Here is a 16,710-nt window from a genome sequence, read left to right as displayed (position 1 = left end):
GGCAGCACCCGGCACAACGGGACCCTGATCCCAGCTGGGGTTGGGACTGGCTCTCGCCGTGTCTGGGCAGCGCCTGGCACAACGGGGCCCTGATCCCAGCTGGGGCAGGGCCTGGCTCTTGCCGTGTCTGGGCAGCGCCTGGCACAACGGGGCCCTGATCCCAGCTGGGGCAGGGCCTGTCTCTCGCCACGTCTGGGCAGTGCCTGGCACAACGGGGCCCTGATCCCAGCTGGGGCAGGGCCTGTCTCTCGCCGTGTCTGGGCAGCGCCTGGCATGACAGGGCCCTGATCCCCTGATTTTATCGTGGCACCTAGAGGGTGGCGCAGAGGCTAAGGAGTAACCTCGTGTCTGAAAGACCCCGGTTCAGGTCCCTCTGGCCTGGCTGCGTTGATCGAATTCAGTATGAGTTCGGTGCTGAAAGCCCTTTGCAGCTCTGTGCCGGTATAAACAGGAGCTAACAGCCCCTTCTGGGGTATTGGGAGGTGCCCAGAGTCTATGGGGTGGGGGGGTTAGACAGCAGTGCTGGGGGGGTGAGAGGCCTGGGACCTTCCAAACCGTTTGTCTGTTGCCCTGTGGGGGAAAAATGGCAAAAAGCGAGGGCTGGCCTACAAGCCACTCGGTCTCTCCTGCCTGCCCAGCCAACGAGGGTGCCGCTGAAATCCCACCGAAAACTGCCCCTGGGGGCAATAAATCCAAAGCAATGCAACGGCAAACCGTCCACCAGACTGTCCAGCCTCGTCGGCGCCGGTGTAAAGCCGCATTTGGGCTTTTCTACCCATGTCACTGCCTGAGTCCCTGGGCGAGCCCCAGCACAGCGCTGTTGTACTGAACTAAGCCACCACCGGGGAACCATCGCTCCTGACAGCCGGAAAAACTTGCATTTAGTTCTGTGAATATGTTAACTCACCTGCAGGTTAATTACTAGTCTAGTCAATTAATAGCTCAGTTAGTAATTACTATTTGAATTAACCCAAACTGTTTTACATACCAGTCAATTAATAGAGAGGTTAATAATGTATTACTATCTTACTCAAAATATTAGCTGGGAAACAAATATAGTCAATAGGTTAGCTAATAAATAGATTGCTATCAAGGTGATAAATATATTAGCAATTAATAGAGTAGTTATATTTTAATATGTTTATTTTATTATTTATTTTATTTAATGTGCCAGCTGGCTAATTAATCCAGTAGGTGATTAATAGAGTCATTGATTAATATTTTGTTTAATTAGTTGTTTAATAAATACACTAGCCAATTAATAGACAGAAGTTAACCAGTCTTGTTTAATGTTAGCTAATTAATAGACTAACCAATATGTATTATTAATCAATTGATTATCTTAATCAAAATAGTATACGATTAATTCATATAATACAGAATACACTAGTGAGTTTATTAGAATTCAAGTTAATATAATAGCAAGTTAATTAGCATATGTTAATTAATACATAAGATAATTAATACACTAGGCAACTGATTACTATATTGGCCAATTATTATTTCTTTGTTAATTTAATGATTTCTTTTGAGAGTACTAGAAACAAATTATTGAAATCATTTCATAAATTAAATTTAAAAAGACACTTTCTGGAATCAGTAAAAATTCTCACTTTTTAAAATGAATGTTTATTTGTTATGAAAATCACTAGAAAAATATCTATTTAAGTGTTTTAATAAATTCAATTTTAAAAATGCCTACTTAGTAATAAAAGTTGCAAAATGAAACTGCTTCCTAAAGAAAATTCAAATGCTTGTCAGGTCTGTTTATTAACTACTTTAATAATTAATATTGCATGTTCTAGAAATTCGTATTTATTATTTCTATTAAGTAATACTGATTATTTTTCAATTGCATTTTTCTAGTATTTTCAAATCATGTCAAATTTCACTGCCTATAGATTAAAATGATCTCCTGGGTTTAATCAATTGACATGCACTGCTTAGTTAGCGATTAAACTATTGAAATAAGGTAAGACGTTACATTTCACATCATTTTTTTCAAAAATATTCAAAGCATTTCCTTTTCTCAGGCCAATAAAAATAACCATGTTTAACTAATTAATGAAACAAACAACTGAAAGACTAAGAAATTAAATGAAAACTTCCATTCCCAAAGACAATAAAATAAATAAACCTCTTCATCGAATGTGATTACTTTAGGCATAAGAACCCTGGAATCAAAAAACTGAAAACACTTTGCTACATTGCATTTTAAAAAGTCCAAGGAAAAAGGTACAGTATGCTTATTAACTGAATTACAAGAAACAAACAAAATAATTTAATACATTTACATTTAAATAAACTATTTAAATAATGTTATAGTTTTTGGAAACAAGAAGTCATTTTATACAGGGAGCAAAATTTCTCTTTCGTTTGATTGATCCATTAATTGTTTTGGTCAGTTACTAGAAGCGAATGATTGAAATAACTGAATCAATCAACGTTTGAATGTTGTGTCTGATATTGCTAATATCCTCGGTGCCTTTTGTTTAAGGACGCTGTGGCTGTAACTTTGTTAACTCAGTGAATTTTCTTTTTAAAAGTGATTACTAAAAATACAATTAAAATCCTCCGAGTTTAGAGGACAACATTTCTTTTTTCTTTTTTTAAATTGGGCTTTTGCAGAAACGTCTCGTTTAATCAATAAATCTTCAGGCTTCGCGGAACTGAGGTCATCGAAAGGAAAGTCCCCCCCACTGGAAATTGTTTGTTCACAAGAACCGGACAGAATGACAAGAGTTGCTCTTAGCAGTCGCGGTGACACACGCGTTTACCAAAGAACAATCAACACATTTGCTTTGCACTTTGGCCCCAATCCTGCAAACACGGCCACGCTAATAATCTAAGCCAGTGGTTCTCAGCCAGGGGTACATGTACCCTGGGGGTACGCAGAGATCTTCCAGGGGGTACATCAACTCATCCAGATATTTGCCTGGTTTTACAACAGGCTACAGAAAAAGCACTAGCAAAGTCAGTACAAACTAAAATGTCATACAGGCAATGACTTGTTTATACTGCTCTATATACTACACACTGAAATGTAAGTATAATATTCATATCCCAATTGATTTCTTTTATAATTATATGGTAAAAATGAGAACGTCAGCAATTTCTCAGTACTAATGCGCTGTGACCCTTTTGTATTCTTATGTCTGATTTTGTAAGCAAGTCGTTTTTAAATGAGGGAGCATAAACGCTGCCAGATTAAGTGCAAGAATGTAATAAGAAAAGCCAAAAAGGAGTTTGAAGAACGGCTAGCCAAAAACTCCAAAGGTAATAACAAAATGTTTTTTAAGTACATCAGAAGCAGGAAGCCTGCTAAACAACCAGTGGGGCCCCTTGATGATGGAGATACAAAAGAAGCGCTTAAAGACCATAAAGTCATTGCGGAGAAACTAAATGGATTCTTTGCTTCAGTCTTCACGGCTGAGGATGTTAGGGAGATTCCCAAACCTGAGCTGGCTTTTGTAGGTGACAAATCTGAGGAACTGTCACGGATTGAAGTGTCACTAGAGGAGGATTTGGAATTAATTGATAAACTTAACAGTAACAAGTCACCGGGACCAGATGGCATTCACCCAAGAGTTCTGAAAGAACTCAAATGTGAAGTTGCGGAACTGTTAACTAAGGTTTGTAACCTGTCCTTTAAATCGGCTTCTGTACCCAATGACTGGAAGACAGCTAATGTAACGCCAATATTTAAAAAGGGCTCTAGAGGTGATCCTGGCAATTACAGACTGGTAAGTCTAACCTCGGTACCGGGCAGATTAGTCAAAACAATAGTTAAGAATAAAATTGTCAGACACATAGAAAAACATAAACTGTTGAGCAAGAGTCAACATGGTTTCTGTAAAGGGAAATTGTATCTTACTAATCTATTAGAGTTCTTTGAAGGGGTCAACAAACATGTGGACAAGGCGGATCCAGTGGACATAGTGTACTTAGATTTCCAGGAAGCCTTTGACAAGGTCCCTCACCAAAGGCTCTTAAGTAAAGTAAGTTGTCATGGGATAAGAGGGAAGGTCCTTTCCTGGATTGAGAACTGGTTAAAAGACAGGGAACAAAGGGTAGGAATTAATGGTAAATTCTCAGAATGGAGAGGGGTAACTAGTGGTGTTCCCCAAGGGTCAGTGCTCGGACCAATCCTATTCAACTTATTTATAAATGATCTGGAGAAAGGGGTAAACAGTGAGGTGGCAAAGTTTGCAGATGATACTAAACTGCTCAAGATAGTTAAGACCAAAGCAGACTGTGATGAACTTCAAAAAGATCTCACAAAACTAAGTCATTGGGCAACAAAATGGCAAATGAAATTTAATGTGGATAAATGTAAAGTAATGCACATTGGAAAAAATAACCCCAACTATACATACACTAAGATGGGGGCTAATTTAGCTACAACAAGTCAGGAAAAAGATCTTGGAGTCATCGTGGATAGTTCTCTGAAGATGTCCGCGCAGTGTGCAGAAGCGGTCAAAAAAGCAAACAGGATGTTAGGGATCATTAAAAAGGGGATAGAGAATAAGACTGAGAATATCTTATTGGCCTTTTATAAATCGATGGCACGCCCTTATCTCAAATACTGCGAACAGATGTGGATAAGGAAAAGTTATTTACTTATTCCCATAATACAAGAACTAGGGGTCATCAAATGAAATTAATAGGCAGCAGGTTTAAAACAAATACAAGGAAGTTCTTCTTCACGCAGCACACAGTCAACTTGTGGAACTCCTTGCCTGAGGAGGTTGTGAAGGCTAGGACTATAACAGCATTTAAAAGAGAACCGGATAAATTCATGGTGGTTAAGTCCATTAATGGCTATTAGCCAGGACGGGTAAGGAATGGTGTCCCTAGCCTCTGTTTGTCAGAGGATGGAGATGGACGGCAGGAGAGAGATCACTTGATCATTGCCTGTTAGGTTCACTCCCTCTGGGGCACCTGGGATTGGCCACTGTCGGTAGACAGGATACTGGGCTAGATGGACCTTTGGTCTGACCCAGTACGGCTGTTCTTATGTTCTTATGTTCTTATGGGGGGAAACTTGGGGGTAGGCAAGACAAAGCCGACTCCTGAAAGGGGGACAATTGTCTGGAAAGGCTGAGAGCCGCTGGTCTGAACGATTCTGTGCAGCTCCGCAGAACTATGGCTGCTTCACACCAGCTGGGAATCGGGCTGGGCCCCGGGAGCTGTGGATGATTGACGCCAGTTGGGATCTGGCCCCTAAGTATTTCCAAAGTCAGAGTGTAAGACAGAGCAGAGTGACTCAAGTTAGGTACAACATGACACCCGCCCCCAAATGAAATCCTTTCGCCCTGCTATATACGGTCTCACCCTTTTTTATGGCTGCATTTTGCGGGGGGTGGGGGTGGGGGGTGTGCCTCTGAATGTCAGTGGCAAGTGGCAGCATGTCAGAGAAACTCTCCTGTGGAAATCACTAGTGACATCACTAGTTTGATAATTGAGACTGAGTGAAGATTCCCCATTTAGCACTTGCCTGGAATCAAAATACCCCACTTTGAAGAACTGTAACCCCAATCTTGCCCGTTTAAAATGGGTCTAACCCGATGCTTTTTTCATCCAACGTGCCATTAACCTGCGGAACTCCTTGCCACATGATAGCCACTCAGGCCAATGTCTTAGCAGCATTGAAAACAATAAGGCGTGGCTGCTCATCTAGCTAATATGAATCCCCATTTAGAATTACCAGGGTGAAATCGATCAAGGTGAGTTTGGGAAGAGAGAGAAACCAGGTTAGACGGGCCCCAGGGGTATGTGCCTAGCTCATCCCAGTTATGTTCAAATTCTGGGATGATGGGTGATTAGGATCGATCGACTGGTGCCCATTCGTCATGAGTGCTGTGATGGAAAACAGAATAAAGAGTTCATTTTTCCCCTTTGAAATGCTGTGACCTAATTAGTGGGCCGGCTCAATCCCTCATTTGATGCCTGGATCATCTTGTGGCTGGGAGAAAAGTTGCTAAACTTGAGAAATTTACAAGAAAAGCTGAGTTCATTCCTGTCCCAGCCTCTCTCCGATCTCCGCGGTGTTGTGGGGACAGACACCCCAACCATGAAACTTACTGTAAATGTTTGGAAATCTCATTGGGACAAACGCCAGGAGGGATTCAAGTCAAAGGCCTGCGAGAATTAACGTCACACGGCTGATCGACACCAGCTGGGATCTGGCCCCATGGACTCCAGTGGTGTCATGGCCCATGACACCGGCTGGGGAGCCGGCCAATGGTTCGTTGGAATTTTTAGCCCAGCTGCGATAACCTTATTGACTGGGTGTTTACGGTTTCCCTCTCCTCACCTGTCCTTTCTTGGCACGCGGGGGATTGGCTGTTTCGGGACCGGGGTGGGGATGGCTGGGCTATAAACACAGCTCTGGTTCAGGGACCGAAGTCAGTGACCAGCTCAGCCCTTCGGAGATACACCAGGGGAGCGGGGAAAAGGAGACTGAAAAATACAAGGCAGAGAAACATCATGATGAAGCTTCAAGTCGTCTGCATGATTCTCATCCTCGTCATCACTGCTAAAAACTCCTGCTGCTTCCAGGGCCAGGTAAACGCTTCCCAGACTTTTTCTTTTTTTTTTTTTTGTATGATGGTTGTACCGAGACGTCCCAGCTGGGATCAGGGCCCTGTTGTGCCGGGTGCTGCCCAGACACAGCGGGAGACAGTCTCTGCCCCAGCTGAGATCAGGGCCCCGTTGTGCCAGGCAGGATTATCAGCCCCTTTTTCCAGGCATGGGGAAACCGAGGCACAGAGCCACAAGGTAACTGGCTCAAGGTCCCATGGGCTCTTGGCTACAGAGCTGGGAACAGAACCAAGGCATCTGGACTCCCAGCTCGGGGCGTTACCCAGCACTGACTTTCTTTAGGATTAATCTCTCTCTCTCTCTCTCTCACACACACACCCATGCACGTTATTCCAGTCCCTGGACCTGTGCCCAGGGTCTGGAATCGCAGACAGGTTTGTGGAAGGGGGAAACGGCCATTTCTTTTGCACCACAAATAGTTCAGATTGATTTTTTTAACCCAAATCACCTGTTTTCACAATATGAATGTCTTTTTTCTGGAATAAACTCAATGTTCTTAGCGGGGTAAAGACTGGTGAGCTATACAAGGGGAACAAAATGTGACTAGGAATATTTTCCCACTGTCTATTGAAGGAAAACTTTTTAAAAAAACTGATTTGCTACTTTTTGCCAGCCTTTCCGATAGGTTTATGTTCTGAATCTGTGGCATTAAATTGCATATACCACAATGCAACGTACATGTCCTGAGTTGCAGAAATATGTGTAGCAAATTAGAGGAAGAACTGAGGATTGAATCCTGGAGTCCTGATTCCCAGCCCCCTCCCCCTCTAACCACTAGACCCCACTCCCCTCCCAGAGCCAGGGATAAAACCAGGTGTCCCAGCTCCCAGCCCTCCCTGCTCTAACCCACTGCACCTAGCGTAAAGCTCAGGTCTGTCTTCTCTCTGTCTCTGCAGACAGCAAATGCTGCTGGTTTGTTAACGCAACAAATGGAAACCAAAGAAGAAACTCAGGGTCTGCAGGTAAGAACTGGATGGGGGGGGCACTGTGCTGCAGGGGGCAGGGTGGGGGCTCTCCCCTGGCAGCCAGGTCTGGTCCCGATGCCCCAGCATGGCGCTAGGGGGCGCTGTGCTGCAGGGGGCGGGGTGGGGGCTCTCCCCTGGCAGCCAGGGCTGGCCCCGATGCCCCAGCGTGGCACTAGGGGGCGCTGTGCTGCAGGGGGCGGGGTGGGGGCTCTCCCCTGGCAGTCAGGGCTGGTCCCGATGCCCCTGGGCGGCACTAGGGGGCGCTGTGCTGCAGGGGGCAGGGTGGGGGCTCTCCCCTGGCAGTCAGGGCTGGTCCCGATGCCCCAGGGCGGCACTAGGGGGCGCTGTGCTGCAGGGGGCGAGATGCTGACACATCCCTGCGCTAATCCCTAGACCCCCCCCCCTCGCCGGAGATTGAACCCAGGAGTCCTGACCCTGTTCTCCCCCCGCAGGCCCTGCTCCGGAGATCCAAGCGCCACAACAGCCACTTCCCCATCTGCACCTACTGCTGCAAGTGCTGCCGCAACCAGGGCTGTGGTTTCTGCTGCCGCACCTGAGCCAGCCGCGGCCGGACCACGGCAGCGCTCGGGGGCGCCGTCACCTCCAGCCCCGCCCAGCCCGGCTCCCCCCGCTGCCCCCGGCACTGCTGCCTCTCCCCTCTGCCCCGCCTTATTTATTGCTCCGTTTGCTTCGGTGTCTCTTTGTTATTGGACATTAAACGTGGTTTTTAAAGTCACGAGCCTGTCGTCGTAGTTACTGAATTGGACCCAGGAGTCCTGGCTCCCAGCTCCCCTCCCCCTGCTCCCACTCTAACCCACTAGCCTCCACTCCCCTCCCAGAGCCAGGGACAGAACCCAGGAGTTCTGGCTCCCAGCCCCCCCCCTGCTCTAATCCACTAGCCCCCACTCCCCTCCCAGAGCCAGGGACAGAACCCAGGAGTTCTGGCTCCCCCCCCCCCATTCTAACCCCTAGCCCCCACTCCCCTCCCAGAGCCAGGGACAGAACCCAGGAGTTCTGGCTCCCAGCCCCCCCCTGCTCTAATCCACTAGCCCCCACTCTCCTCCCAGAGCCAGGGACAGAACCCAGGAGTTCTGGCTCCCCCCCCCCCCCCTTCTAACCATGATACTTCAGAGGTGGCTGCATCTCAGAACCGGGCGAGCCACATGGCATTGCTCTGCGGCTGTTCCCGGCTGTCCCACCCCAGAGGTGGCTGCATCACAGCACCAGGCATTGTTTATCATGACCCTCTTCCCAGTGCTTTGGTACCCCTGGGCCTGGGTGGTGAGTGTCCAGCCACAGCTGAGCGGCTCGAAGAGCGAGGGGAACCCCTGAGGGAAACCGAGGCAACATAAAACTCTTCAGCCCGGGGAGGAGCTGGGAATGGCTTTTATTTAGCTGCAGCAGTGAAAGGGTTAACACAGGCCGACCTGCTCCGCATAACTCTGTCTGGAGCAGTAGCTGCCTCTCAAGTGCATTAGCAGAGCGGGCCCAGGCTGAGATGGGGGGGGGAGGGAAGTGGACGGGCGTGGCCCAGACACAGCCAAAGAGAGTCCCTGCCCCAGCTGAGATCACGGACCCCCCCGGGGCCAGGTGCTGCCCACACACAGCGAGAAACCATCTCCAACAAGCTCACAGTGTAAGTAGCCAAATGCAGTGATATACTCCCCATGTTACAGCTGAGAAACTGAGGCACGCGGAGGGGGGGGGAGAAATTTGCCCAGGGTCACACAGGCATTCCATAGCAGAGCTGAGAATAGGACCCAGGCGTCTGACGTCCCAGGCTAGCACCTTAGCCACAAGGCAGACTGGCTATCCCACTGCTGACACCAGTCTCTATTTAGTTCACTCCCTGCAGTGACCCTGCCCCCCTCTCTGGGCTTAGATGTTGGCGTAGATGTGTTCCTCTGTGAATTGTTCCCCGTTGCCTCTCTCCCTGTAGCATCTTCCTCCTCCTCCTCCTCCTCCTCTCCCTTTCTTCTCAAGGGCTCCCCCTTCCCCAGTGACATCCTGTGTGGGGAGAGACCGGATTAGCGGGGAAGAGTGGCCGCCATGTCCAGGGGAAAGGATGGGAGGGGACACCAGCGGTGGGTGCTGGAGGGGGAAAATCCCAGCAGAGGGGGATTCTGGGAGCGGGGGAGGGGGTCCCAGAGCCTTTGTGGACTTCAGGGAGGGATCCCAACAGGGTGGGGGATGGGGCAGGGACGGGGTTGGCGGGTGCAGGGTCTGGGATAACCTGCTGGAGGGCCGGGAACCCACCTGTCTGTGGGAGGGCGCCGTAGACGCTTGCTGCTCGGAGGAGTGACAGACCTGCCCGTCTCCAGTCCCTTGGCATCGTCCGGCCCTGGCGGGGCCCCTGCTGCCCTGCCTGTGGTGAAACCATCATCAACATCCCATCTAGCCTGGTGTCCCACCTCCTCCCTCCTACCTTGATCAGACCCAGGAGTCCATCTATCCCGATATCTCCCTCCCGTCCCGACCACTGTCCCAGAGCAGCAGAGCTGCATGTGAGGGGAGCCCAGGGCTGGGCTACAAGGGGGCTGTGGGTCAGGAGTGAGGGGCACCAGCAGAGATGGGGGAGTGAGTCCAGGGCTGGCACACCAGGGGGCTGTGGGTCGGGATTGAGGGGCAGCAGGTGGAATTTCACACTTCCAAGAAGTGATATTTGATCTTGGGGGATCCATTTATTCCCCCATTCCAGGCTACAGTTCCCACCAGATCCTTCTCCCGTCCCGCCCGAGTCTCACCTTCCCTTCACGACTTTCCAGGCCACTGCAGCCCCGGCAACAACCAGCACGAGGCTCCCAGCAACCGCCAAGGCCACCACGAGTGTCCGGGAGAAGCCCGCTGCAAACCAACAGCTGGTGTTAGCGGTGGGATCGGCTGGGCGACGATGAGCCCTACAGGGCTTGTAATGAACTGGTGGGTACGGCGTAGGGGGACGGTCCCCTGAGCGGGAGAGCGGCCGAGGGCCGGCCCACAGCTCAGGGCCCTCGAAGTCCCTGGGGAGGGTGCGGTTGGGCAAGCGCCACTCGAGGCGGGTCGGGGGTTCCCCTCGGCAGCGCAGTGACACGTGGCCGCTCCCCCGGGCCCGTGGCCCCGCACCGTGCAGTTCCCCCACGGCAGCAGCTCCGACGGGTCTGCGACGGAACATGGGACGTGTGGTGGGATTTGCCTCCTGGGACCCCACTGCCTTCCTATGGACCCCAGGAGTCCTGGCTCTCAGCCCTCCCCCCTGCCACTAGACCCCACGGCCCTCCCAGAACCAGGGATAGAACGCAGGAGTCCGGGCTGCCAACCTCCGGCTCCCTTTAACCACTAGACCCCACTCCCCCGCCAGAGCTGCATGGGGTCACTCACAGTTGACCTGGAGCCGGACAGATCTGCGGGTGCAGACCCCAACTACGGCGGGGTACGTGACGGTGCAGACGAGCTCTTTGCCGTCATCCCCCGGGGCTGGCATGAAGCTGAGCTCCGAGCTATAGGAGATGCTGCCGTTTTCCAGGGTGACCGAGACGTTCCTGGCTGTGTAGTTGAACCCCCCTGTCCAGGTGATATGGGGAGGGGTCCCAGAGCAGGTCCATGGAGCCTGGCAGGTTACATTCACCAGCTGTCCAGAGAACAGTACCTCGGGGACCTCCAGCACCGGCTGCTCCTTCAGCTCTAAGCAGGCGACACCATTAAAATTCAACTCAGTGAGGAATTACTGGGGTTAATCCCCGGAATTCCCTGCCCCTGGGTATTACTGGGCTTAACCAGTGGGATTCCCTGCCACTGGATGTTGTTAATCTCCAGAACTCCCCACACTGGGTATTAGTGGAGCTAACCCATGGGACTCCCTGCCACTGGGTATAAGCGGAGTTAATACTGCTGAGCTCTCCAGGGCCCCGAGCCTCACCTGTCACATCCACCAGCGGCTGGGTCTCATGATAGCTGTATTTAAAGTCTCCCTTCACAAAGCGGAAGTAGTAGCGGTCCCTGTCTCCGGCTCTCACGTCGCTGATGAGCAGGGAGCAGTCGTCCGAGGCGTTCCCCACCAGGCGGATCCGGCCCCCAGGCTCCCTCGGGGTCCTGTCAGGATCTGTGGTGGCCACGGCCGGGCTGGTGTCCTTGTTGTCGTCCCTGAGGAACCAGTATTTGTAGGCGACCCCGGAGGAGTTGAAGTTGGCTGTGAAATTACAGGGGAGCAGGACGCAGAGACCCTGCTGGGCCGTGACGCGGGACGGGACCTGGATCTCATAGATGGGCGCCTGGCAGAGCCGACCTGCAGGGAAACAGACCAGCTCTGCCGGTGCCCCTCAGTCCTGACCCGCAGCCCCCTCGATCCACCCCCCGCCTCCACACAGAGATCTGCCGGCGCCCCTCAGTCCCGACCTGCAGCCTCCTTAGATCCACCCCACCCCCACACAGAGCTCTGCCAGTGCCCCTCAGTCCTTCCCTGGGGAGAGAGAATAAAAAGACACCAACAAGGGAATAGAGAGTGGGGTCTAGTGGTTAGAGTGGTGGATGGGTGCCAGGACTCCTGGATTCTCTCCTGCTCTAAGAGGGGAGTGGGTGGCTAGTGGTTAGAGTGGGGGCAGGGATGTTTCCAAGTCACTGATGGTGGCCAGCTCTGATAAGGAGACTCGATTTCTCAGCTGGGTCAATATTTGCTTTTATTAATTGGTGAAAGAGGAAGCAGGTTCGGGCCGGAGTCAAGTTTTTGGGGGAGGGGCATTATACTAACCAGCCCCCCTCTTCCTGGACATCTCATTCTCCCCACAGCTCTGCTGGTGCCCCTCACTCCTGACCCGCAGCTCCCTGCCAGACTAGCCCTGGCCTCCCCACAGCTCTGCTGGTGCCCCTCACTCCCGACCCGCAGCTCCCTGCCAGACTAGCCCTGGCCTCCCCACAGCTCTGCTGGTGCCCCTCACTCCCGACCCGCAGCCCCTTGCCAGACCAGCCCTGGGTTCCCCCACCCCACAACTCTGCCAGAGCCCCTTTAATTCCCTAAACCACTGCAAACTTCTCTGGAAGACATGGTGGAGTACAAGCTTTGCTCAGAGAAAAGTGTAACCCTAATCTCTCCTATACACACTGCAGAGGCCGTTTTAACTTCAGGATCCGGACAGATAATGGAGCAAATTATTAAGCAATCAATTTGCAAACACCTAGAAGACAATGAAACAGCCATCATGGATTTGTCAAGAACAAATCTTGTCACACCAGCCTGATAGCTTTCTTTGACAGGGTGATAAGCCTTGTGGATAGGAGGGAAGTGGTAGATACGGTACATCTTGACTTTAATATGGCTTTTGATACTGTCTCGCATGACCTTCTCATAAACAAACTAGGGAAATACAACCTAAGTAGGTGCATAACTGGTTGGAAACCGTTCCCAGAGAGTAGTTATCAGTGGTTCACAGTCATGCTGGAAGGACATCACGAGTGGAGTCCCGCAGGGAACAGTTCTGGGTCCGGTTCTGTTCAATATCTTCATCAATTATATTGATCATGGAATAGAGCAGGGGCGGGCAAACTTTTTGGCCTGAGGGCCGCATCAGGTTTTGTAAATTGTACGGAGGGCAGGTAAGGGGAATGGGTCATGGCCTGGCCCCGACCTCCTATCTGCCCCCCTCCCCCTGGGACTCCTGCCCCATTTATCCACCCCTTCTCCCTGTCCCCTGACTGCCCCCGGAACCCAGGCCCCTGATTGCCCCCTGCTGCCCTATCCAACCCCCTCTCCTTCCTGACTGCCCCCCCCCAGGAATCCTGCCCCCATTCAACCCCCTGTTTCCCCCCCAGCTACCATCCACACCCCATCCACCGAGCACCACCCCGAACTCCCATGCCCTCTATCCAACCCCCCCCCCCACTCCCTGCCCCCTCACCACGCTGCCTGGATCACCAGTGGCTGGCGGCGCTACAGCCACGCCGCCCAGCTGGGGCCGGGCCACGCTGCCACCACCACACAGCACAGAGACCGGGTCAGGCCAGATCTGCAGCTGCACTGCCCCAGGAGCTCCCAGCCCCGCCACCCAGAGCCTTGCACCGGTGGCGGAGCGAGCGAGCTGAGGCTGCGGGGGAGGGGGGACAGCGGGGGAGGGACCAGGGAGAGCCTCCCAGGCCAGGAGCTTGGAGGCCGGGCAGGATGGTCCCGTGGGCCGGATGTGGCCCGCGGGCCGTAGTTTGCCCACCCCTGGCATAGAGAGGACACTTATAAAGTTTGCAGGCGATACCCAGCTGGGAGGGGTTGCAAGTGCTTTGGAGGATAGGATTAAAATTCAAAATGATCTGGACAAACTGGAGAAATGGTCTGAAGTAAATAGGATGACATTCAATACGGACAAATGCAAAGTGCTCCATTTAGAAAAGAACAATCATACAAATGGGAAATGACTGCCTAGGAAGGAGTCCTGCGGAAAGGGATCTGGGGGTCCTAGTGGATCACACGCTAAATATAAGTCAACTATAACACTTCTGCAAAAAAGCAAACATCATTCTGGGATGTATTAACAGGCGTGTTGTGAGCAAGACACACAAAGTAATTCTTCCGCTCTGCTCCGCGCTGATTAGGCCTCAACTGGAGTATTGTGTCCAGTTCTGGATGCAAATTGGTGAAAGTCCAGAAAAAATTGGGTGTGTTTAGTCTGGAGAAGAGAAGCCTGAGAGGGGACATGAGAACAGTTCTCAAGTACAAGTACATAAAAGGTTGTTACAAGGAGGAGAGAGGTAAATTGTTCTCGTTAACCTCTGAGGATAGGACAAGAAGCAATGGGCTTAAATTGCAGCAAGGGAGGTTTAGGTTGGACATTTGGAAAAACTTCCTAACTGTCAGGGTGGTTAAACACTGGAATAAATTGCCTTGGGAGATTGTGGAGTCTCTATCATGGGGGATTTTTAAAGAGCAGGTTGGACAAACACCTACCAGGGAAGGTCTAGATAATACTTAGTCCTGCCATGAGTGCAGGGGACTGGACTAGATGACCTCTCGAGGTCCCTTCCAGCCCTACAATGCTGTAATCTGTTCAACTAGAACTAGTACAAGCTACAGAATCTTGAAAAGACATTTAAAAAGCCGTAAATTCAATGTCTTCATTACACTCTTTTTCTCAGCAAGAGTCCGAAAAGCCTGAACGTCTTGGAGAATGTAGAAGATGCTCCAGGACTGAAGTTCAAATTAGTCCAACCTGGGAAAACCCTCTGGCTTTCAACGAGCGATCCTTGGCTGTGGTCTTAAAATGACTGCAACCGTTCTTACTGGCTTTGGAAAGTCTCTACCGAGTGGGACGGATCTAAGGAGTGAGGCTGGTGGATTACTTTTGCTACAACGTTCAGAGAAGACAACGGCTGTTCTCTCTCTTGTAACTCTACTGATGAAATCACTTGGGTTATCAGACAACGCCATTCAAACATCTGCTTCAACAGTCGTAGATTTTTGTCCAGCAATAGAAGATATACTTGGATCAATCAGAGACCTATCCACTGCAAGAAGCAAAGACTTCAGTCCAGAAGTTGACTAATGAAGGCATTTAAATTGACTCCTTAAGTGAAGAGGACAAGAAGTGTCTGTTAAGCCAGCTGAAAAAGTACAACAGAGTTGTCTCTTACAAATCTACAACAGCAACTTCTGGATTCTATCAATCTCTGTGTAGCTTTTACAGATGCCTTCTCGTAAAACACCGACAATTTAGTGGTGTGAGGCACTCCCAGCAATGGGGCTGCCATGTGATCAGGACAGAAGAGAGGATTTGGACCCAGAGTGGAATGTCATACGACGAATGAATGAAGATTTGACTTCAGCTTCTTCTTCATCATCACTCGTGGCGCGACCTGGTCTTTGTGCTGTTCCCTGGGCTGGCAGAAGTAGGAATTCATCTCCTGCTGCTCCCACTCACAGCAGCTCGGGTCGAGCGTCTCTTTCCTCACCGAACAGAACGCCGTGTTCTGGGAGGAGTCGCCTTCTGCCTGGTCAGGAGCAGGAAGGAAGGAGCCTGCTGTGAAGGCCTGGCAGAACCGGGCACAAGAGAAGCCACCAAAGGGGAACTGACGACATTTGACAAGTCCAAAATTACAGCAAGAAGCCAAGAAGGCTGGAGCTGTCGTGCTTCATAGAAGGCTTGAGTAGCCAGCTCTAATGTGGTGACGGTTTTACGGCATGAGTTAGAGCTAATAAAATGGTTGTGACATATTTCTCAGTTGTTACCATGGTGCCATTCAGCCCCCCCCCCCCGCCCTCACGGGCTCACCCCTCATCCCCTGTGACTTCAAATAGCCCCCCACCCCCAATTTCAATTCCTGGGGAAAATACTGCTTTGAAATCACATTCTCCCAATAGCTCTGCTGGTGCCCCTCACTCCTGACCCGCAGCCCCCTGCTAGCCCAGTGCTGGGCTCCACCCCCGCCCCTGCCCGCAATCTGCTAGAGCCCCTTTATTTCCCCAAACCATAATTTATTTCACCAGTATCAACTCTTAGCGTAGGAGACATCTGGGACCCAGAACTCCTGGGTTCTATCCCCGCTCTGGGAGGGAAGTGGGGTCGAGTGGGTTGGGGGGCTCAGAGCCAGGACTCCTGGGTTCTATCCCCAGCTCAGGGGATTCCTGCCAGCCCAGGTGTCTCTGCTGTTGTTCTCTTACCCTGGCAGAGCAGTGCGAGGATGATTTCAATGCAGAGCTTGGTGGAAGGGGGCATCTGGCTGGCTCCTGGCACCCACATCCTCCTGCTCCACGGCTCCGGGGGGCAGCCAGCACCTGGACTCGGGGGCTCCACGGTTTGCTCCTTTTAGTGGGTCCCAGATCGCTGCATGGGGAGGTGCTGGTGGGAAAGAGGGTGGGGAAATGACTGAGCAGAGCGGGGGAGTGGGGACTAGTGGTTAGAGCGGGGCGGAGCTGGGGGCCAGGACTCCTGGGTTCTCTTCCTGGCTCTAAGAGGGGATTGGGGCGCTAATGGTTAGAGTGGGGGTGGAGGGTGTTTCCAAGTCACTGACGGTGGCCGGTTCTGATAAGCTGGTGAAAGAGGAAGCGGTTTTGGGCCAGGAGCCAAGGGCTTGGGGGAGGGGCATTTTACTAACTAGCCCCCCTCTTCCTCGACCTCTCGTTCTTTCCCCAGCTTTGCCGGTGCCCCCACTCCCGACTCGCAGCCCCTCTGTTACCAGATTTGCCCGT

The 16,710-nt window shown here is 51.2% G+C and overlaps 2 protein-coding genes across 3 annotated transcripts; one reads left to right on the top strand and one right to left on the bottom strand.

Moving 5' to 3' along the window:
• The first annotated feature begins 6,394 nt into the window (after positions 1-6,394).
• On the top strand, positions 6,395-8,304 carry HAMP (hepcidin antimicrobial peptide). 2 transcript variants are annotated; one of them, XM_065573700.1, is made up of 4 exons: positions 6,395-6,567; positions 7,500-7,565; positions 8,021-8,132; positions 8,178-8,304. In XM_065573700.1, the coding sequence occupies exons 1-3, from the start codon at positions 6,490-6,492 to the stop codon at positions 8,123-8,125; spliced, it is 249 nt and encodes an 82-aa protein (XP_065429772.1). In that variant the 5' UTR covers positions 6,395-6,489; the 3' UTR covers positions 8,126-8,132; positions 8,178-8,304. The 2 variants fall into 2 exon arrangements, with proteins under 2 accessions (XP_065429772.1, XP_023968178.2); XM_024112410.3 differs by having other exon boundaries at positions 8,021-8,304.
• A 635-nt stretch (positions 8,305-8,939) lies between these two features.
• Positions 8,940-16,494, bottom strand: LOC135972150 (sialic acid-binding Ig-like lectin 13). Its single transcript, XM_065573735.1, has 6 exons — positions 16,183-16,494; positions 11,464-11,829; positions 10,926-11,228; positions 10,313-10,412; positions 9,825-9,933; positions 8,940-9,575 (listed from the first exon to the last, which is right to left on the bottom strand). Exons 1-6 carry the CDS (start codon positions 16,259-16,261, stop codon positions 9,447-9,449), a joined length of 1,086 nt encoding a protein of 361 aa, XP_065429807.1. The 5' UTR covers positions 16,262-16,494; the 3' UTR covers positions 8,940-9,446.
• Between the last annotated feature and the right edge of the window lie 216 nt (positions 16,495-16,710).

This window comes from Chrysemys picta, chromosome 20, assembly GCF_011386835.1.
Source record: "Chrysemys picta bellii isolate R12L10 chromosome 20, ASM1138683v2, whole genome shotgun sequence".
Taxonomy (NCBI): Eukaryota; Metazoa; Chordata; order Testudines; family Emydidae; genus Chrysemys; species Chrysemys picta.
The sequence above is the reverse complement of the archived record's forward strand: the minus strand, read 5'-3'. Positions and strand labels throughout refer to the sequence as shown.

Coding starts and splice junctions, on each gene's coding strand:
- HAMP (XM_065573700.1), top strand. CDS start 6,490: ATGATGAAGCTTCAAGTCGTCTGCATGATTCTCATCCTCGTCATCACT. Junction 6,568..7,499: donor CCTGCTGCTTCCAGGGCCAG/GTAAACGCTTCC, acceptor CTGTCTCTGCAG/ACAGCAAATGCTGCTGGTTT. Junction 7,566..8,020: donor AAGAAACTCAGGGTCTGCAG/GTAAGAACTGGA, acceptor CTCCCCCCGCAG/GCCCTGCTCCGGAGATCCAA.
- LOC135972150 (XM_065573735.1), bottom strand. CDS start 16,261: ATGTGGGTGCCAGGAGCCAGCCAGATGCCCCCTTCCACCAAGCTCTGC. Junction 9,934..10,312: donor TGGAAAGTCGTGAAGGGAAG/GTGAGACTCGGG, acceptor GTTTCACCACAG/GCAGGGCAGCAGGGGCCCCG. Junction 9,576..9,824: donor CGGCGCCCTCCCACAGACAG/GTGGGTTCCCGG, acceptor CTCCCCACACAG/GATGTCACTGGGGAAGGGGG.